Source organism: Aplidium turbinatum, chromosome 5 (genome assembly GCF_918807975.1).
Source record: "Aplidium turbinatum chromosome 5, kaAplTurb1.1, whole genome shotgun sequence".
NCBI lineage: Eukaryota > Metazoa > Chordata > Ascidiacea > Aplousobranchia > Polyclinidae > Aplidium > Aplidium turbinatum.
The window spans coordinates 21,477,861-21,499,980 of record NC_137476.1 but is presented as its reverse complement, the minus strand read 5'-3'; the positions used below and the strand labels follow the sequence as shown (position 1 = coordinate 21,499,980).

Here is a 22,120-nt window from a genome sequence, read left to right as displayed (position 1 = left end):
CAAATACATGCGCACACTGTGACGTCAGGATATTTAGGTGCAGCGCACAGTGGCGCCCGGTCATTTAGGTGCTATTCCCAGTAAAGTCTATTTCATTAGGTGCTTGATGGTAATACTGCAGACAGTGGCCTATACCGGATTTTCTAAAGGGAGCGGCCATTCGAAATGCTTTTCGAATCGAAATGAAAACGAATTAAAAAAAATGCCCATTTGCTAATTATAACCAGCAAGTTATATTGTACAAGATTAGCCTACCATACTCTGCTTGCATTGACGATATGTTGTTAGTTTGCAACAGCTAGGTTGCTCATTTAGATAGATTTTGTGTTAGCACCAAATAGCATCTAACAAAGGATCTCCTTCTACACTTACAGTGCCACAGTGTGCCGCACCTAAATACCCTTTGGCCACAGTGTGCGCACCTATTTGGCAGGCCCCTAATGACAGAGCTAATGCTTTGGCAGTATAAAGTGCAATTTTAGGAAGTTATCAGTCTTTTCAATAGTTCAGTGCGAGGTTACAATTTGTTGCTGCATGACAGCAAGTGATGGTATATATACGTGCGCAATCTGACTAGTGTTATTCCAACAGTTTGGGAAGACACACAAGGTTGTTTTGTTAATTTTACATGTAGCTCCTGCATTGTTTCCTAAGTATGTCAGTGGGAAACTACCAGTGATGTACGCGTATACAAAAAATATTGACGCCGTGAGCGTATACGCAAACGTTGGAAAAACCATACGCCGTACTTGAATTTTGAATTTCCACGAAGAAACACAAGCATCTGAAAGTGTTTATCTGACATTTTGCTGTGTTTTGGTTTCAATATGTCTTTGCCCATTGAAAACATTCTTTCAACTGCAGCGCTGGAAGGTATTGGCGTGTTGTAGCGAAAAAAAGACATTAAAAAGTATACGTTGACGCTATACGCTAAAAATCGCGAAAACTTTACGGCGTAGCCTCAAGCGACAAATATCTAAAAAAATGTGGCCGTAAGCGTTAGCGTAAACAAAAAGTCTACGCCCCAAGACTACGGCGTAGAATTTGCGGCGAAAACGTACATCTCCGAAAACTACAAATAAAATTTCATTGCCATTTTTAGACGTTAACTGGGAGTTTTATAGTTGTGCTTTTGTTATGTGCTGTACCAAATGTGTCGGTTCCAGGTTTCTTTACTATACTTCATCATGCAACTTCAAGAAAAGACTGTTGATTTTTTCTTTTTTTTCGGTTTTTGTTTACTCTTTCGATGCAGTAGAACTTTTGTTTTTAGAAGTTTTTATTTTTTTTTAGGTGAAATTGTTTATGTTTTACTGTATGGTGCTTCACTGGATGCCAACGTACGATTGGAGAAGTCATCGATACGTATTGACAACACCTACATTTTCATGACCAATCAAAGAACACTGACGATCCACAACAGAAGCAACATTCTGGCAAAGTTCAAGTGGTCTTCCTACGCAACTCAATGTGAAGAAGACGAGCAGAAGGAAAGGTGTGTTGAAATGTGCACTCTGATTGTGAAGGTTACAAAACAACTTACGCATATGTTTGAGTTTCTCTAACAACCCCACTGATTTACGTTACTACTCTAAAAAGGCGGATCCGGGTTCTATTGTAGATGACCCCATACTCTATTCACCAAGTCGGTTATTGATGATAAAGCACAATGATGTGTTTTAATGTGCTGTTGTGATTAAAGTTTCGTAGCAATAACTATATTGTGCCACCGTACATTTTATGCATTGCATTGTGAGTACGTGCTTTATATTCGGCACAGCAAGATGTCTGTTCACTATCTGATTTACACGACATTCCAATAGTTGTATTTTAAAATTTACAAGTTATTTTTGACAGGCGGTTCAACGAAAGTGAGAAAGTTCAAAGATATGCAACATCACACGAAAGCCACCACTAGCGCAATATTTAACCGCGAAACATATAGATCGATATTCGATAACAATTTTCCAAAATTACACTTCACAGATTGTGTGCTGATATCAATATAGAAAAAAATGAAGAACACGAAAGCTTTCTTGTCCAATGCATTGAAGATCCTACTTTAAGGGACCAGCTTTCTATTCTTACCAGAACCTACAAAACCCGCAGGCAAACTGTAGAAGGAGATCCTTTGTTATTTTCCCACTATGCATTTGAAGTCTTTCCACTGGTGGGTGTTGGACTGTTGGGGTCATATTTTATTGCTAGCATTACTGCAAACTATTATTGCAAACTGAAAGCTCATGCAATATGCATTGTATCCAACCCTCAATACTATGAAGGAACATAATGATGATGATTACCTGGTGTTATTTTTTTGTTTTTATTGTTTAATTTTATATATATTTTTATGGAATACTTAAAATAATTGCGTATGATGATCTTTGAAAACGGTGAGAAAGTTAAGAATACTTAAACAAAATTCCTTTTAACAATATTACAATGTTTGTCGTATCCAGGCTTACACCTGGTGGTTGAAGATTTAGATCAGGGGTGGGGAACCTGCGGTCTGCGTGACTGTTCCATGTGGCCCGCGTCAAAATTTCTTTACCCGAAATATATTGAAACAACAGCTCAAAAAAGAGTAGGCTCTGCATTCTCGGCATATTGCAAATGGCCTTCTATGACTAGTTAATCCATCATAAAAGGCCATTTGTACCAACAATGTGTACGTCACAATGTGACCACTGACCAGTTATTGTTAATCGATCAGTTAAGCCATTCGTGAAAAGTGTTTTGCAGAGTAGCCTACTGCTCAACTTTTATCAACGCTACATAAATGCTGATGATTTTCCAGTCATGTGGAAACATGCTTTGAAATATGTGTCTCTGTTTGGAAGCACCTTCCGTTGCGAGCATTTTTTCCCAAATTGAATCAATCATTTTTTTTCAATCATTTTATTTTTCGTCATTAACGCGTCCGGGACGAAAAAGATAGTAACTACAAAAATCGCTATAAACCTACCAGCACGTTAACGAACAGGAAAAGGTGGCTAAACAAATTAATCTAACAAAAAGTCTGCTTCGCTCCAAACTGACTGATAAAAACGTGGAGATGCAGTTAAGAGTTGCAACATCTTCTGTGTCGGCAGACATCACACGACTCACCAAAAATAAAAACTTTCAGCCATCCCACTAGCTGTGAAAGTGAAATAAATCATTGTCTACTATTTGCTGCATTTTTTATCTGTAGATAAAATTTCGAAATTTTTAGTGGCCCGCCTGTGTTATTTTTCATTTTATGTGGCCGCAATACTAAAAAGGTTCCCCACCCCTAATTTAGATTTTAAAGTAGACGGGAAGGCAAGGAAGCCAATCTTCATGTCCACCTTGAGGCATGCCTTTAAGTGTCCTGCTAAAGACACAGCTGCATGCTCATGAGCGGTGTCGAACCGGCGCCTTTTCGATTGCCGTTCCAGCGCTTTCACAACTCGGCTATGAACTATTACTATTACAATAAACAATATTAATGAATAACCTTTTCGCCTACCATCAAGCTAACTACATACTTACTTGTGCAGATTGATTAGTGTGACCTCATGTGAAGTTAGTGTAAGTGATGTCGATTTATGTAAATCTTTTAATGCTATATTAACTACAGTCTCACCATTTATGTTGAAAACTGGTTCGGAATTAAAATTGGTATTAATATAGGTCAAACATCGTCTGCTCTCTTGTTCCCACACCAATAGTGCTAGGGCGGCCGAACAAGCATTATTGCCAAGTTTATTTGTATTTTAGACACGTTGTTTGAAAAAGCTTACCAACATACGTACTATTGTTCTCTTTTGTTCAGGAAGGAGAGATTTGGCCCAATTCTACTGTAGATATTACTGTTGTTTTCAAACCCAAAGAGGTAAAATCTTTCGACAGAACTATATTCTGTGAGGTAACTGGAAGAGAGAGTAGGTTGCCTTTGAAGATACGTGGAGAAGGAATAGGACCCAAATTAGCGTTTTCTTTTGATTCGATTGACATTGGAAAGATTTTTGCCAACTCTACTCACTCGTATGAAGTAAGTGATAATGGGCACAGTGTCAGCATTCTAAGTTTAAAATTGCAAAAATCAAAACCACAAATGAGATAAATTCTCCCAAACTAGAGAAACTGCTAGTTTGTTTTTATGCACCGACTTTGCTTACATTTTTGTATCTGGCAGTCTAATATACACACCTACTTGTTGATGTTGGGAAATGTAAGTGAATGATGTGGGCGGAGTTTCGAAAGGTATATATGGCATCGGTGATCGTCAAGAATTCTAAGATACCACAACTACTTATTTTTGTTGCACATTCTTTCAAAGTCAACTTACTATTTAACTTAGTCAGTCATCGATTCTTTGCTTTTTCTGCTTTGGAGCTACCTTTGCCACGTCTTTATCCGTTAGCTGTTTAGGTTGTTCAAGCATCTGTTATATTGTGGTTCCTGGTTAGAACAACATATAGCGTAAAAAAATTGTGTTCAGACCAAGTGGTTTTTGAAGAATTTGATTAATCTCATTACACTCAAGTTTTAGACATAGTAAAATCACACATACTGTAAATTCGGATGACTTCATCTCACAGTCCTATCTCTGTTGTCTTTCCTTGCCACAGGAAAATGTTTGGGGGATGTTCTTAACGATGCTAACTGATGCATTCAGAGATAAAGACTACATTAAAATTCACACCCAATTAAATGTTGTTCAACTTGAGACAGTTGAAAGCGAAAGTGGCAGAAACAGTTATTGTGGAATTCCTGTATGCCGATGATTCTGCTTTAAATACATTTCTTGAAAGTAAAATTTCACGACAAAGTCTTAGACAAAGTCCCAGAAAAGTCTTACACCATGTTATCCAAACCTTCAAGTTCCTCGACTGCTGTCTTTGCATTACTGGCTGGACACTTATTATATCACTTTTGCTCCATACAATCATAACAAGCATCCTGACTTGTAATATGCTACCTTTCTTCAATTAAATACGTAATTGAATACTACATGACACATTGACACAACCACTATGGTTGCTGAAATAACAATTCAATGCATAGCAAAGCAGTAACTAAAACATGTAGGCTGTAAGCTTAATAATGAAATAAAGTCTGGTCATCATTTGTCGACTTAATGTAAGCCTAGTAGCTTACCTTGTAACCCATGAATGTTTATCTCTCTAACATTAAACATTTTCAATACATAATGCAGTAAACATACAACAAGCAAAAATAATGGTTAGAAATTGGAAAAAAAATACCCATGATTTTAACATCAACTTTGACCCGACCAACATTACAGTGTTGCCACAAACGTAGTGGTTTAATACTCTTCCGGGTTTGGAAATGTTGCTAGGAGCACATGAAAAAAATTGTATCTTTGTGCACAAAATTAAAAAAAAATTAAAGTTTAGGATCCTGATCCTGTTTCTTTTAAAAAAACAAGATCCAGACCCGATCCGAATCCGGTGAAAAGCAGTAAGATCCGAATCCGGTTTGTGTACATCTCTGATCGTGACCACTGTTGTAACCTACAACTAGCAATATCTTTCAACCCTTACTCGAATAGCTAACGTCTTCTTAGTTAGGCTAAGTGCGTAATTTTTCAAGCAACTGATTGAAATTTCCTCACAAGAGGTAACGAATTTTTTTGTATTTATATTTTCGTTTACAAATATGTATTTTTCCCTTTTAGGTTGTATTGAGTAACAAAGGCGACATCAATGCTAAATTTTGCCTTGAAGTCGATAGCACTCCTTGTCCTCGTTTTTGCGATTTCCAGTTTGATCCGGATAAGGGGGTAGTGCTTCCGAGTGAACATCAATCCCTTGAAATTACCTTCTGCTCGGAAATGCTTGGTCCCTTCACTCAGGACTTTTGCTTTGCCGTCAATGGCACTCACGATTGGTTGAAGTTGACCATCTCGTAAGTGTGTCAATACCTTCGAGATTAAAATTAATCGCAGTGATACTTCCTGTTTTTTGCATGAAGTTAGTTAACCAATTGTGGGAGCTATATCCGAATGTGTTGTATGTTTTTACTCATCTTATTAGATGTTTGACCCATAATAACAGAGACTGATTACTTAAAATTAAAACCCATTTTTCTAATTTTACTATGTTGAAAAATCTGCAAAATAACTTGATGCGTAATGTTTTCAAAATTAGGATTACGCACGCAGCCATTGATTTGTTAGCACAATTACCTTTCATTTTTGTTTGCTTGACCAGAGGGAATGTGATCGGGCCCACCTTCAACTTTGACGTACCTCGGATTGATTTTGGCGACGTCGCCTACGGATTCAGTTGTACAAAGATATGTACACTCTTCAACACTTCTCTCGTTCCAATGACTTTTGCCATCCGCGTACCTGGTTTGTTTTTAATAATCTTTTGTATTTACGTTTGGTCTTTATCTTCATTTTTTTTCACATATTTGACTTCATTGAACTGTGTTTTTCTGTTTTCCAGAGGATGGTGCTGGTCCATCAAGCATATCCAACTGGAGTGATCTAGATGACCGCTTACTCGGCGTTGACTCCCCATGCAAAGATGGTGCCCTGAAAGAGTTTGATGTAGCACCAGCCCAGGTAGTGTTCAGTAGGGTGTACGGTTTTTTACAACCTATAGTGAAACCATTGTTTTTTGTCGGGAAATAAGTAGTTATGACCACATGTGAAATATTTTTTCTCAACTCCATGGTTTCGAGGTCCCAACTGCCACTTTTCTACATTTAAACAAACCTTATCTACAGTGTGTAACAAAAAAATAAACGCATCTCTTGATTTTCATTAACTGATATATTTTTTTGCTTCAGCTTCAAAGGCACCAAACCCAATATGTTAGCAAGTGCAACAATAACTTCTGTCCATTTTTTATTATTACAAGGACATGAGTACTGAGCACACAAAAAAGTAGATACATTTTTGGTACACACTGTATAAAACCATCAACACTACTACAATGTCCAATGTACTCCTTTGATGCTTGTCTACACCAAAATTTTGAAATATCAGTCAGAAAACAAACATTTTAAACACTACCATAACACAAAAAGCACATAATCACATCAAAAACGAACAACAAGATTGAAATTTATTGCAGCAACATTCAGGGCTGTGGAGCCAAGCATTTTCTCTGGAGCTGGAGCCTTTTTTTAAACGTCTGTGGAGCCGGAGCTACAAAAATTTTATCTGTTCCAGCTTCAGGGTTGGGTAGCCTAATCTTGATTAGCTTAAAATCAAGTAGTAATACTGATAAACTGATGACATGAAGCTGCAAAATTACTACTTTAGTGTGCTTGCCCCTTTAAACAGAATTTTATATACAGGGTGTCTCACAAAACTTTCAACCCGTATAACCTTGCATAACTTTGTCAATTTTAATGCTTTTTTCATTTATTTTCAGATTTAACTAAATTAGCCCATAACAAATTTAGATCTGCAAGGATGAAGTACACCAAGGAAGAGAAAATTTTCTGTGTGACTTTGTATTTGGAGTCAAAATCGTACAAAAAAGTGCAGTCAAAATTCAGGCAAAAGTATGACATCAACAAATTTCCATCAAAACCACTCGTTTTTTATTGGGTCAAAAGTTTCAAGCTACTGGATCACTTCACAACAACCAGACAATGCCTACAACACCAAAAAATGGGAGAAAAAAGACAGCTAGGACTCCAGAGAACATTGCTGCAGTTAGGGACTCCGTTGGGAGAAGTCCAAAGAAATCGATCCGTAAATGGGCCCAAATGCTTGGTCTGACCCGGTCCTCTGTACAGAGGATTCTGGAGGAAGATTTGAAACTCTATCAATACAGGATCCAGATAAAGCATAAACTTACTGATGCAGACAAGGCTAAGCGAGTTACCATGTGCCAGTGGTTCATGGACATCGTCGAAGAGGACCCTGACTTCCTTGACAACCTCTGGTTCTCTGACGAGGCTCATTTCACCCTGTATGGGTATGTCAACAGTAAAACAATGTGTTTTGGGGCACCTCTCCTCCTGATGAAGTGCTACAGAGGCCCCTGCACTCAGTCAGATGCACTGCCTGGGTTGCAATTTCAAAACATGGCATCATTGGCCCAATCTGGTTCGAAGATGAAAATGAGAACGCAGTCACTGTCAACAAGGAGCGTTACCTTGTGGTCCTCCAGCAGTTCTGGATCGCTCTGGGGCGTAGAAACAGAGCCAGAGGAAGAAGCCCGTTCCTAAGAGCAGAGCAATGGTTCCAGCAAGATGGTGCCACCCCCCACACTGCTAATGTCACCCTGGCGTGGTTGGATGAGAAGTTCCCAGACCGCCTAATCAGCCGCCGCAGAGACCCTGAGTGGTCCCCCATTCCCCGGACCTCAACCCCCCTGACTTCTATCTGTGGGGCTATCTGAAGGACAATGTGTACCAGGATAATCCTCAGACCATCTCTGAACTAAAACAAGCCATCACCCAGAAGATCAGGGCCATCCCAATGGAAGAATGTGTTCGGGTCATTGATAACTTCGCTCGCCGTGCTCAAATATGCCTCCAGCGCAACGGTGGCCATCTGGAGCATGTTTTATGAACTGCTGTATTACTACTGTGGATGTAGTATTACATTGTAGGCATGTTGTTTTTCAGAATTGTTAACATCTCAGCTTTCCATTTCAGTTTAGTTTTTGTAACTATGTTGATTGGTTCATGAAATAAAGCTATTTGAATGGGTTACTAAACCGTTGTGTCCTACTGTGGTAAATGCCATAAACAATAAACATACTTAATGGAGCCGGCGCTGGAGCAATTTTTTAAAAATTTACAGCTCCCGAGCTATTGCATGAATGCTTGATGGCTGAATGCTTGATGGCTTAAAATGTTTGTTTTCTGACTGATATTTCAAAATTTTGGTGTAGACAAGCATCAAAGGAGTACACTGGACATTGTAGTAGTGTTGATGGTTTCATACAGTGTGTACCAAAAATGTATCTACTTTTTTGTGTGCTCAGTACTCATGTCCTTGTAATAATAAAAAATGGACAGAAGTTATTGTTGCACTTGCTAACATATTGGGTTTGGTGCCTTTGAAGCTGAAGCAAAAAAATATATCAGTTAATGAAAATCAAGAGATGCGTTTATTTTTTTGTTACACACTGTAGATAAGGTTTGTTTAAATGTAGAAAAGTGGCAGTTGGGACCTCGAAACCATGAAGTTGAGAAAAAATATTTCACATGTGGTCATAACTACTTATTTCCCGACAAAAAAAAATGGTTTCGTTGGAAAATTTGAAAAAAAGTTTAGAAACCGTAGGCTACACCCTAGTGTTCAGCCCTGATCATAAAGTTATTGAAAAAATAAAAATAGAGCAATTTTTACCGCTTCACGATTTTCAAAGATCCCCTTTTTCTACGCGAGAAAAACACACAAATAAATTTTAGTTTGAAATGAAATATGTATTACAGTTTTTGAAATGTCGAATAAATTTTTCAAATTTACTTTTTACCAAATAATTTTACTTTGACACTGAAAGCCATTTTAAAAGCCTGATTTTAACGTGAGAATATTGTTAAGCTGACCACAAAGGCTCCAAATGAGGTCACTTGGAAACAATTCTTCTCTTTAGGGAGCAATCCGCTCTCAAAGTGAGATGAACATACACGTGACATTATGCTCCAACACCATCAAGAAATATGATTACTCTTTGGTTGTTGACGTCAAAGGCATCGGCGAAGAGCTTCTCTCACTACCTGTCTTCGCCAATTGCGTTGTGCCTTCTATTCAGGTAAATGTTTGCGTCATTGATCAGATTGCGTTCTTTTTACATCCCTGATTTAGCCCTGTGGTTATTTTACATCTTGTGTCTTAAAAATGGCTCTTTAGCGTAATTAGAGTTGACTGGACCTCAAAATAACTTTGAAAGATTATAAAATGAACAAAGGCATTTACATGGTTTTTTTTTTTTAATTTTTTTGTTTTTTTAACGAAGTTATTAACTCATGTTATTTTTGTGCTTGTGGTTCTATTTCTGAACAGGTGTTGACTCCAGTTCTAGACTTTCAACGATGCTTTATCAACTATGCCTACCAGTTGAAAGCGAAACTTTTGAACGATACAAATCTTTGTGCCAAGTACGAACTTTTGCCCCAAGTTAGTAATAAGATATTTTATGTCACAATTTTCAACAAAATTTACTTCCTGAGTGTTTTTTTAATGACCGTGTGTTTTACTTTTTGAATATTTTTTTTAATAACCAAAATATTTAAGGATGAAAAGTAGACTAAGCTGTTTACAATGTTATGCAATCCATATTGATAAGCTTGTAGCTGTTGGCTTAAAAGCCTTTCTCTGTTTCCAACTAATACGGCAGTTTTGACAAATCTTCAACCGCTTTTTTGCAATTAACGCAAAAGACAATGTTGATTTTTCTGAACTGTTTACATTTACGATGGACAAAACAAATTTCTTCTAGATAATTATATCATCAACTTTATGACGAAACTATTGTCCCAGGTCCAAGACGAATTGCAAGCGATAGTTTACGGAAGCCCAATGCCTAAAGGGCTGATAGAGCCTCATTCCACTATGGAGATCCCGATCCTTTTCCAAGTGCATGCTTTAGGAGAACATGAAGTGACCGCTTTATTTTCGATCTTCGGAACTCATAGTCAATGTTTGGTGAGATTCGACGATGTTTGTTTGGTAATATGCCATTTGATCAAATCAGCTTGGTCATAATGTGACCTGATCAGATAGAGTTGACTGTGCTGTACATTCTTTGCTTCACCTTATTGTTTCAGCCTTGCCAGCTGTTGTGCATTGGGGAAGGTCCAGTGGTGCACATCACCCCATCAAGTCTAGATTGGGGAAGAACTCCAGTGCTTGTTTCTACATCGAAGACTGTGAAGCTTTCTAACGAATCGTCAATCGCAGCTGATTATACCGCTCAAATGGTTGGTCTAATACACTAATTTACGTTAGACTATTACTATCAAAACAGTGTTGTAGTAGGATAGCACCTTAATGCCAATTTGTCATATAATTTAGTGAAGGTGATATGCCAATTAAGTCAGTGGTCAACAAACCGAGGTAAGTTATTTCGGACGGGGTAAAATCAAATTTTCTGGGGATAATTTTTGTAAGTTTGTTTTGATGTGTGTTTACTAAGAAATAATCATGACTTTTCAAACATATCGATGTTGTTTTGAGAATTTTGTTTGGAATCAGTCTACTGTCGTTGTTTCTAAAATTTCTATTGTGATGAAATTTTGCTTATTTGTCACTATTGCTTTACCTGCTATCTTTGTGTTTAGTTTTGTTATTAAGTGGTGTATGTTTGCATGCATTTTCCTATAGGTTACTTGCTGTTTAGTCCACAGCGTATTCGCGTTAAAATTATCTAAAACAAAGAGTTATTTGATCAAGCAAACTGGGCAATAATGGTTTAATTGAACATCAATCACGGATATTAACCCAACATTACGTTGTTGAATTATAGCAAACAAATTGTTTCATAATCCGATATTATATATTTCACTAAGGCTACGTCACCTTATGACAGCGTTTCTTGTTTTGGTAAAATATGTAATGAATTGGACCTTCCGGTGCGTAGCCGAGTGGTGAGAGCCACCTGTACGACGCTCAGAAAGGTGTCGGTTCGATTCGACACATCTCGAGAGCATTGCAGCAGTGCCTTGGCACTTAAGGGCATGCTTGAAGATGGACACAAAAATTTGTTTCCATCCCGTTCACTTTAATCTAAATCTTTAAGGGGCCACATCTCCTTAAAAATTTTCTCGCTCGCATTTCACATTCTTACTCATGCATAGTATATTTAAACCCACACGAAGTATATATACATTTTTGGAAAGTTTATGAAATTTGCAAACTGTCTACAGTCTTTAATTTGCACTAAAAGCATTTATTCAAAGAAAAAGCAGATTCATGGCTCATGCTATTAATTGATGGCTCATACCTCAACGTTCAACAAGTATTGCTGTAAAATTTTAGAAAAGTTGGATAAGTGGTTTAGGCAGAGTTGCAATTTTGTTATCAAAAAACATGAATTCAAGAAAATCAGCACTGAACATAAAGTATTCAAAAACAGCAGAAAATATAATAAAGATGTTGATGTTATATCATAAAAGAGTGGTGGAAGTATTAACAGCTGCATATTAACCCGTACTTTTCAAATTGAAGTCTTAATTGAAGAACAATGAAATTTTTTGAACAAAAAATTATGCAGATGAAATATTTTTTCACAAAAATCAGGTTCAGAATTGCTAGGTACATTTCAAAAATTGCAATTTTAAGGCACAAAGAATTCAAATATAGAAAAAATGATTACACATTCTGAATCCTCATTAAATTTACTATTTAAATCAACTAAAATAAAATAATTGATAAAACTTTGTATTTTAACGAAGTGTGCCCCCTTAACCATCGGTTATCAGCTTATATAAACTGAAAAGGGAAATTTTCACTGGTGATTTGTTTAGATGCGACCTGATTCTGTCTGGAAGTTAGAGCCCAACCAAGGCACTTTAGAGCCAGAATCTGTTGTGCTGATCACTGTCACTGCAACACTAGATGATTCCATCATGTAAGTGGTTCAAATAGAGTAAACGTATCTTACCTGTGGGTCACACCACAATCAACAGGCTTCCAATCAAAGCCACACTCCAACCAACTTCGAAGAGTTGATCTCCTTACACTTTGACGACTGGAAGTAAAAATTGATATTACTCTGAAAACAGACTACTGTCTCATTCTTATTGTTTTTCCTAGTCGATTAATATTTTTTTTATCATTTTTTATAAGTGTTTATTTATTCAGCTTACCCATAAAAATTAATTTTGCAATAATGTTTGCACTTGGTGCTTGTATGAGAAGGTTCTCAGAAAGAAACTAAATGATGCTGAAAAGCGTCATCGCATAATCTCTTTTTCTTATCCAAAGCAAATCTTGCTACAGATTTCAGGACAAGCTTACCATCACCGTGATAAAGGGATCGAAGGTGACTATCCCTGTTGAGGGCCAAGGTTTTGGAACCACTATTGTTGTAGACCCCCCTATCTCTCCTTCGATAAATCTTGGACCGCACTTTGCCCAATCGAAATTCACACAAAAATTCAAGCTAACCAACCGAGGGAGGAGGCATCAATCCTTGGCTTGGACCACTGAAGGTTTTATGAGACGAAGATTCAGACGAGAACTCGGCCTTACGGCTTCAAAAGACATGAAACATCGGGTGAGTCGAATTGTTTAGGTTAATACGTTGGTTATGAATAAATAAAAGTTAAAATTATTTGCGTTCAAATTTATTGTTTGTAAGAATGCTTAGGCTATTTCATTTAAATCTGTTAGACTCTAATCCAACAACATAACAAATCAAAACGTTTTTTTCGTTTGGTCAAAATTATTAAGTGTCCCTGGATGGTTTTTAACTGTTAATTCAAAATTTTTTCTTCGTTTTAAAGATACAATGATTTTCCTTTCAACTGTAAGTTTCTGATGTGGTTAGTGACACCGATGAAAGTGTTTTTAATGCCTATCAGCCCTTAGGTTTCGTTTTGTAACATTTTGTTCAATTCAAAATAGTCTAATATAAAACCATGTTAATGCTTTATATTATTATTGCAAAATCTAAGTATAAGTGTGTTTTAAAAAAACACAATTTCATAAATCGTAGCATTCTTCGGTAATCTTACTAGTTTTTTAAGTAATCATCATTATCCAAAGTCGATTTTGTCTCCACTAGTGGGAGTGGCCGATTTTTTCCTTGTAGCGATTGCCTTCAGTGCTATTCTCTATCTAATTCTGGCCATCGCATCTTCTTCATTCAGTCGGACTTTGTCTGCCTCATTCTTCATCAATTTTTTCCATGTTCTTTTTGGACGTCTTTGTTTCCTCTTCCCAACTACCGTCAAAGTTTTAGCTTCATAGTATATTATTAAATTGTATAAAGCAATGCTTAGTTATTATTGTGGTAACATTTCCTGAAAGAAACATCGCAGTATATTCAGGAACCTAATAGAACTCAGTTACGAGTATCAAAACCGTGCTCAGTGGCCGCTGATGATTGCAACGTAGAAAGTAGGCTGATAAAATAAAGGCTCGTATAAGTCAAAGTCACACTGAGAATTGAAATTACTAGAACACGGTGCAAAAGTTTTAGGTTTCTTATGCATTTGGTTACTACATCACCTGTCAACACTCTCGAATGGAATTTTCAAAAGATCAAAGTACTGGACATACTGCGGAACTATATTGTGGGATGTATTGTACAATTGTACAGTCATAATCAGAACAAATCCTGGGAACATCATATGATCTTTAACGCATACCGTTCAAAGCGTCCAATGGTGAAGGATCGCTGAGAGGTTTTTGAAGAATTGTTTAACTTTTAGTTTCTGTATTCTGAAAATTCTATTTTAGTTTCTGAAAGAACACCAAAATGATCATGATGGTCGTTATTCATACCTGATAAGATCCTAACCAACAAGTTTGCTGCAAATTTAGCACCATCTGACACGAGCAACGTAGACAAGGCTTACCAGAATTTTTACCGTAGCGTCATATCTGCAGCACAGGTCACAATACCAGGCTGTTCTCATTGAACTGACTTCACTGTCTTTTGGGACATCAAATGTATGTCTTTATCTCAACTTGAATGCCACACTCGGCACTCCTTCTAAGCTCACCACCACCAAACTACTTAGCGATAGTATAGACATAAATGTCCAAACCATCGTATTCTCACATTTAAAACCGCAAACCATGAAACAGCCTTTACGCTGACTCTCATCTTGCCCCGTTTCTGCTAATGACATCACTTTTCAGCTCGAGCAGAATGGGGTAAGACAAAGAATCACAAGACATCTCGCCTTGTAGGCAAAGAAGTATCTCAGCCTTGTGACGTGTCGCAACTGGTGACTCCAAGTGACCTTTGAGCTGTCTCCTTACTCCAGAGTATTTTACTGCCCTCAGTGAAACTACACAAGTCTCCAGCGCTAGATAAGATTAGCATAGAACTTGTGCTCTATACTTCCCCAGTCTTGGACCGTTGATGTCGTACAGTGAAGCTTACATTACACTCAGTGATCAAAAATAAGTTTCCACTAATTGTAGTTTGTGATAAGGTGGCGATCGAAAAAAAAGCAACTTCAGGTCAGTTTTTTAATTATTTAATATTTATCGGAATTATATTTAAAGAATCTTTTGTCCATCCGGACTGATCACGGAGACGGGCAAGAACAGTTTTAGAGCATGTAATTATCTCACTTGTACTTTAACTTATTTAACGGCCAATTTCAGCTTTCATCAACAACGCCTTCTCCTCCCCCGCCCGTGTTCAAGCTTTATCCGACCCGCATTGCTCTCGCCCCCGGGCATAGTGCGTGGATGACTGTTGAGGGTAGCAGTGATACGTAAGTTGATGTCAGTGAAGACTATTTTATAACACCACTCATAATGTAAACCACAGTACTGATACTAGCCAAATCGTGAAAGAACATGCAGGATATCATATTTTCCAAATATGCGCTGGTGGATTTGATTCCGTGAAACAACTTGTTTTCACTGAAATGTGTTGATGGTTGATTGGTTTTGAATCTTTATCCTCGGACCGACAAAGCCTCTGATAGGTTATTTATGGTAGTTTCGCATACTTTAGAGGATTTTAACACCGGTTACTGAGATTGACAGAGTGAAGTTTCCGATTGTTGAAGTCTTGTTGCCGGGGAATCATTGATAAATAAATGATGAAATATATAAAAATGAATTGATAAATGATTATTTCACTATCAGGATGTTTAGAGAAGTCAAAGCTATCTTTCATAACATTACTATGCCTAGAAACTTGCAGTGTTGGTTCTGCATTTTAATGTAGCGCTAGATATCACCCTCTAACTACTCGCTACTCCAGTTAAAATAAGTCTGGAATCTAATTCTATGAAGGGAAAAACTTTTGACGGTGATATCGTCTGAACAGTGTAGGTTATAATAATTGCTTAATATTTTTGTTAGAACAAGAAAAGTTTCCGAAATTCTTCTATGCCACGCCATCATTGGCAAGGTACAAGGTAAAGACCAAATAATCAAAGCCTCTGTCCGTGCTGACTTCATATCTCCAGTGCTGAAAATGTCGAAGAAGAATATTCGGTTCCGAATCGACAAACATCCTGATGACGAAACTGCTCTCACTCCACAAACTCGAACATTTTCGATAAAGAATCTGTCATCTCTTCCTCTTTCTTGCAAACTAACTGTTGCCTATCCATTCCAGGTAATAAAGGTCGCGTGACTAACTGCTATATTTCTGTGATAAATTCGAATCAAATCCGCTTCATATCAATCATATTGGTGACTTTGTGAATTAGGAATCGCTTTTACCTTTTTGTGGGTGAGACTTATGTTTTATTCAACGTTTTTGTCTTTCAAAGTAAAGAAACAATAAGTGAAGTTTCCTCAGAAGAATACTCTTCTTTAACATCCGGATATATAGAAATATGTGTTTAATAACGTCTTTGTAAATAACTTTTAAACAGCACTGTCTCGATAAAACGTATTGCGTTTGTAATCTTACACTGTGTGTACAGATAACAACATAGTGACTACTGCAGTATTTGTTTGAAAAACGTTTTATAGTTTTGTACTTCAATGTCGCTCGCTGTTCTTTGTCTCCTTGAAATCCAACACTTTATTCAGCTCGAGGGATTTGACGGAACATCACAATCCTGTTTGGAGGTCATTCTTTTAGTGGAGCAAGAAATAGAGATGACTGTCATATTCGATCCCGCCTTTAAAGATGATTTTGTTTCTAGAGTTGCTGAGGGTGAAGTGAGCATCACTTACCTCGAGCACCCACATTCAGATTCTTTGGCTCTCCGCGGAGAGGTTGGGACACTAAAATGCAATTTTGTTCTAAAACTAATGCTAAATGCATTTCTATATTACTGATAAAGTATACATATTTTTATATTAGAAGCTCAACGATCAGTTTGGGCGCTGCTGTCATCGAGAAGGCCAAGTGCAAGACGATGACCAACAAAGTTTTCTATTTTATGTTTGAAAGTGTTCAAATTTAATGTTGATTTCAGATTTCAATAACTGAATTAATACTGTTCAGGTTAATTTCCCCAACTTGGATTTTAGTACAAGAGAGGTCGATTTCGGCTGCATACTTAATGACACGGAAGCTACCAAGTTTGTTGATATGAAAAACTCAAGTCCACTCCCAATATCTTACCGTTGGTCTTTTCTTGTACTTGATGGGGACGAATGTATCCGGTAAGCTTTTTCGAAAACCTATGCTACTCGGCCAGCAAAACCCGTTGCTTTTACATTGCTTCAACATCTGCAGACGTTGATTGCAATGTAAAAACGAAGGATTTTGCTGGCTGGGTGGCTAATTTCCTCATATATCAAACGGACGATGCTCGGAGCAAATGCTTTCCCATTGAAATCTCATGCTGCTGTGTTTTGGCTTTAGATTTTTTTAAGGTGTTCCATAGTTTTGCAAGTGGGTTCGCACTCACAAATATGAAGGTTTTTGACTTTTAGTGATATCTGATGAATTTCCAGCAACTTGTCAAATTATGAAATTGTACAATTGTAAGTCTATCACTCAAATCGTCATTCATTATATTGTCATATTCGGAAGCCACAATAACTCGTAACTATCTATAAAAACTTGGTTGAAACACATGACTCAAACTGATCATCGAAACTAGGATTCGATTTCACGCTAATTGTATGAACACGATGTACAGTCGTGGCCAAAAGTTTAAGACCACACTTGATTCATGACGCTTTTTGTATTACTTCATAATACTGCATCATATATTATTTCAGTTGCATCATCTTTATTCTGTTTCGAAATCTGATGTAATCAGTCATTATTGAGCAAATATCAATTGAACATTAGCCAGTAGAGATTACTTTTCTGTATTACTTATCTGCCTAAAATGGGTAAAATGTGCTCTCTTTCGGAGGTTCAGCGATGTCAAATTGTTGTTCGCCACAGGGAAGGATATACAGAATGTCAAATTGTTAAGCGGCTTGGATTTAGTAAAACTGCTGTGCATCAAGCAATTGTGAAATTTAAAAAATCATAAACTTATGCTGATGCAAAACGCAGTGGTTGTCCTTGAAAAACAACTCCTAGAGATGACACCTTCATGAAAAGGAAAGTGGTGAAGTCTCCAACACGTTCAGCCAAACAAATCAGGGTCAATTTGAATGAAGCTGGTATTCCAGTCAGCAGGAGGACTGTTAGCCGCCGCTTAGTTGTAGAAGTAGGTCTGAAGTCACGAAAACCAGCAAGAAAACCGAGGCTTACACCAGCGATGAAGAAGAAGGGCCTCCTGTTTGCATTGCAGCACAAAGAGTGGACTTCTTCCCAATGGTCTAATGTTTAATTTTCGGACGAATCAAGTGTCCAACAGTTTGGTGCAAGAAAAAGAAATGTCCGTCGACCCTCAGGAACACAATTTGATGAAAAATATACCCAGCAAACGATAAAACATCCACCAGGTTTGATGATATGAGGAGCCATTTCGACCAAAGGTAGGCTACAGCGGATCTCTTTTTTCTAAAACCAGGAACTTCGATGAACGGCCAAAAATACTTAAACTTAATGAAGGAAAGCTACAGCTGCATAATAATGCACATGTCGGTGCATGAGTGCACTATTTTTGTGCAAGATGGAGCCCTATGCAATTGTTTGAGGATGGTAGCAGAGTTTTTAGGCTAAAAAAATTACTTTTCTGCAGTGGTCGGGGAACAGTCCCAATCTTAACTCTATCGAAAATTTTTGGACTTTTCTCAAGAATACAGTAGCTGAAAAACATCCCTCAAGTATTCCTTCCCTAATTGAAGCAATCAAATTAGTCTGGATCCGTGAAATTCCTGAAAAACTTTTCAAAAATTTAATCAAAAGTATGCCCAGACAAATCAAGGCCGTCATCAAAGCGAAAGGAGGACACACCAAATATTAATAATTTGAGATTTTAATGCAAAATACAATATAAATGCTTATTACATTTTCTTATATATAGTTTAGCAAAAAATAAGCAAAAAACGACAAGAAATAGAATGGAGAACTGATTTTCTCAAAATTTGCGGTTTGGTCTTAAACTTTTGGCCACGACTGTAAACGTGACGTGTTGAAAATGATTTTTTTTCAAAGTGATTACGTTTTTACAAGGAACCTCACAAAAGTCTTGTACTTGCTCTACCCCGGCATCACTCATCAAGTGAATCGTTACATCATCTTGCCAATTCATAAGTTTTTTTTTTGCATTTCTAGTAAACAACCTAGCTACTTTGGGTTGTCAATTTGTGCTTGAACTGCGTAATGTGCGCTTAATTTCATGCATCATATCGGTTATAAATATGCTTTCTGTGAACCCAACAAAGTCTTAATTTTGCTTTGCATCCCCGCACTTCGTTATGGTTGCATTGCAATTGCATTGTGCTGTTTTGAGTGCAGTGCACATCTGCATCATCCACTGCGCCTCACAGACAATACAATCTATTTCCATGTTCAGGCATATTGATCAAATAATGGAGTCAGAATCCAAACTGTCACCACCAAACAAGCCATCCGTAGGTTCAGTGTCTGCCCTTGATGCCAGCGTCGAGGATCCCCATTATATTTCCACCATTCTCGATATGTCATCCACTGCTGAAGCTCTTCCTAACGCGCAGTTATACCAAGAAGAAACAGAAGAAAAAAGTTTGAGTGTGAAAGAGATAAGAAAAGAAACAGATACCATCGCAAGCGGGAGGGAAACAGAAGAATGTGACGATCATTTGGATACAGTAAGCTCTTTCAAAGTCATGACAACAGTTCTAAGTTTGACATTTTTGTTTCAGATCTGTTAAGTTTAAAGATGATTTGAAACAATGCACAATTTTGAAAACTTGCTTTAGATTTGCATTCAAAAGCTAAATGACCAGTTCTTTGTATATTTATTTATTTACTTTTCTAAAACCAGGGTTCATAGTTTGTATGAAATTCGCATGTCAAATGCTTATTGGTTACACGTTAAACCTTTTTTCACAACATGATAAATTGAATGTTTTATAACTGCTTGTTCGGTTCTGTCTATCTATGGTTGCCATACTTCCTAAACAGCAAATCAATCGTTTTTTACATTGATTCATCATCTGCAGACGCTTTTTAGAAGTTTTGACCACTTTCAAAACTTTTGCAGCTCCATTGCTTCGTTACACTACCATCTGGGTTAATTTTATATTTTCAATTCCCAAACTTAAACTTTGAAAAAGTAAACTTTGCTGGAGTGAAAATTGGTAACCATAACAAAGGAACGAGTAGCCTACGCGATGAAATCGCCGTTATTTTAATGAGACAAAGTTTTTTTTCGATAACTCAATTGTGCAACAACATCACAGTCGCGATCTATTGGATGCTGCAGCCTATTTTTGTCTTTCTTAGGAGGAAATTGAGAATATTCCTCTCAGTATGAATTGGCCAAAAAACGAGATGTCGCAAGAGGAAGCGGAGGCAGTGGAGCGAGCTTTGGCCGAAGAGCGGTTTCGCGTGTCTAGCCGGTTATCCTCCAGACATCAGCCGTCTCATCCGATCCATACGAGACTGCATGAGCTTCCTCTTCTTCCGTGGTTAGAACCAGGAGTGAATCATGTTCCTCAGGGAGTGGAAGAGGTGAAAGTATAAAGTTTATTGTTCTAACTTTATGTAATTTTATGTTTTGGTTTGTCTATGTGTGTTTCAGGTGGTGTGATAGCACAAACTAGCGGTCCTGTTTTGATGAAGAAATGTGTTTTTGCATTGTTTTACCTTTCAATGATTTATTAATCATCAACAATTTAACATACACATAGGCTACAACACAAGCCAATGTAAGCTACAAAAAGTTATGTAGCCTAAACGATAACTTTACATAACATAATTTGCTGTTGATCTCGCTACCAGTTGCAGAGTAGGAGATTGTCACACGGCAAATACTGATAATAATTTTTATTCAAGCTTTCTCCATGCAAACCCGTGTTTTGATCACCAGGTGTTCGACATCCTTCCCTTGTATGGTATTTTGGAAGCTGGTGAAACTCAGTGCGTCACTTTCACTTATTACGGCCACTCTGACGTCAGCTGCAATGCTCGGTTAGTAGTTACGGCAAAATATTTTTAATTGAAAACTGCACTTGTTTACATTGCTTTGATGTTTTAAAATGAAATTACTGCTTATTAAAAGCTTGTGTTTCTAATTTCACTTGTGAATGAAAGGCGGTTGTTGTTATAGTTTCTGTCTGAATCGAAAGTGGAAATAAGTATCAAATTTTCTTTTGAACAGCAGCTGCACTTCGCCTCCACAGTGCTGCCACCCTATGTAAAAATACGTACGATTGCACGCAGTAATTTTCACATAACGTTGAAATATAATTTATAAAATATGTTATAAGAACTTGCACAATAGTTTGCTTTCTAGTCACATGTAAAGTTGATTTGCCTTGGTGATAAAATTAGGAATGCATATGAATGTCTTCCATGATTATGAACGAACAAGGTACCTAAGTCTTCCCTGTTGATGCTATATCTTACTATTCTTGAGTTTTGGTGAACCGTAAACAAGTATTAGTAGGCCTATACAATTTGTGATTGGGCCTTCGGTAATGTTATTTCACATTAAAGACATTGTGCATTATTTGGCAGATGAAAGTTAATTTATTGAATCATGAAAACAGAACCTTTCTATTTTTGATTGGAAGCTGATTCATGATCTCTGCATTTGCGAAATACAATGTATAATTGTATATATTTTTTTAATTGCTCCTGCATTATGTTTTTACTTTATTGTTGGTTGCTGGTGTAGTTTGTCTTCTGTCAATCACGTTTCAGAGCTATCTGCGAGGTGCAAGGTGGCCCTAAATACGAAATAAAACTGTCCGGAGAAGCCTCTTTGATTGAATACAACTTCAATATGTCGCTGATTGATTACGGGAAACAGGTTAGAAAGAATTGTTGTTGTGATGTCATTGGAGGCAAGCTAATTATGACGCGAGCTTATTACTTTATTGGTGGTTTAAATCAGTGATTCTCAACCTTTTTTGGCCAATGGACTATATTATTAAAAAAATATCCGATGGACCACTTTGCTATGTTGACGCCTCATCAACGCCACTAGTCGGGACTGTATTGCA

General features: G+C 37.3%; 1 protein-coding gene across 1 annotated transcript in view; it reads left to right on the top strand.

Annotated features, from left to right (window-relative positions):
* LOC145771027 (hydrocephalus-inducing protein homolog) overlaps nt 1-22,120 on the top strand; it is an 84,579-nt gene that overhangs the window by 8,831 nt on the left and 53,628 nt on the right. The window contains 20 exon segments of the mRNA XM_082582768.1: nt 1,294-1,495; nt 1,987-2,170; nt 3,797-4,015; nt 5,666-5,895; nt 6,201-6,343; nt 6,441-6,559; nt 9,561-9,719; nt 9,971-10,084; nt 10,448-10,612; nt 10,735-10,887; nt 12,433-12,536; nt 12,908-13,184; nt 15,251-15,363; nt 15,962-16,220; nt 16,643-16,831; nt 17,064-17,224; nt 19,486-19,759; nt 20,397-20,624; nt 20,983-21,083; nt 21,819-21,927. Of these exon segments, the coding sequence (XP_082438894.1) occupies nt 1,294-1,495; nt 1,987-2,170; nt 3,797-4,015; nt 5,666-5,895; nt 6,201-6,343; nt 6,441-6,559; nt 9,561-9,719; nt 9,971-10,084; nt 10,448-10,612; nt 10,735-10,887; nt 12,433-12,536; nt 12,908-13,184; nt 15,251-15,363; nt 15,962-16,220; nt 16,643-16,831; nt 17,064-17,224; nt 19,486-19,759; nt 20,397-20,624; nt 20,983-21,083; nt 21,819-21,927 (3,503 nt within the window).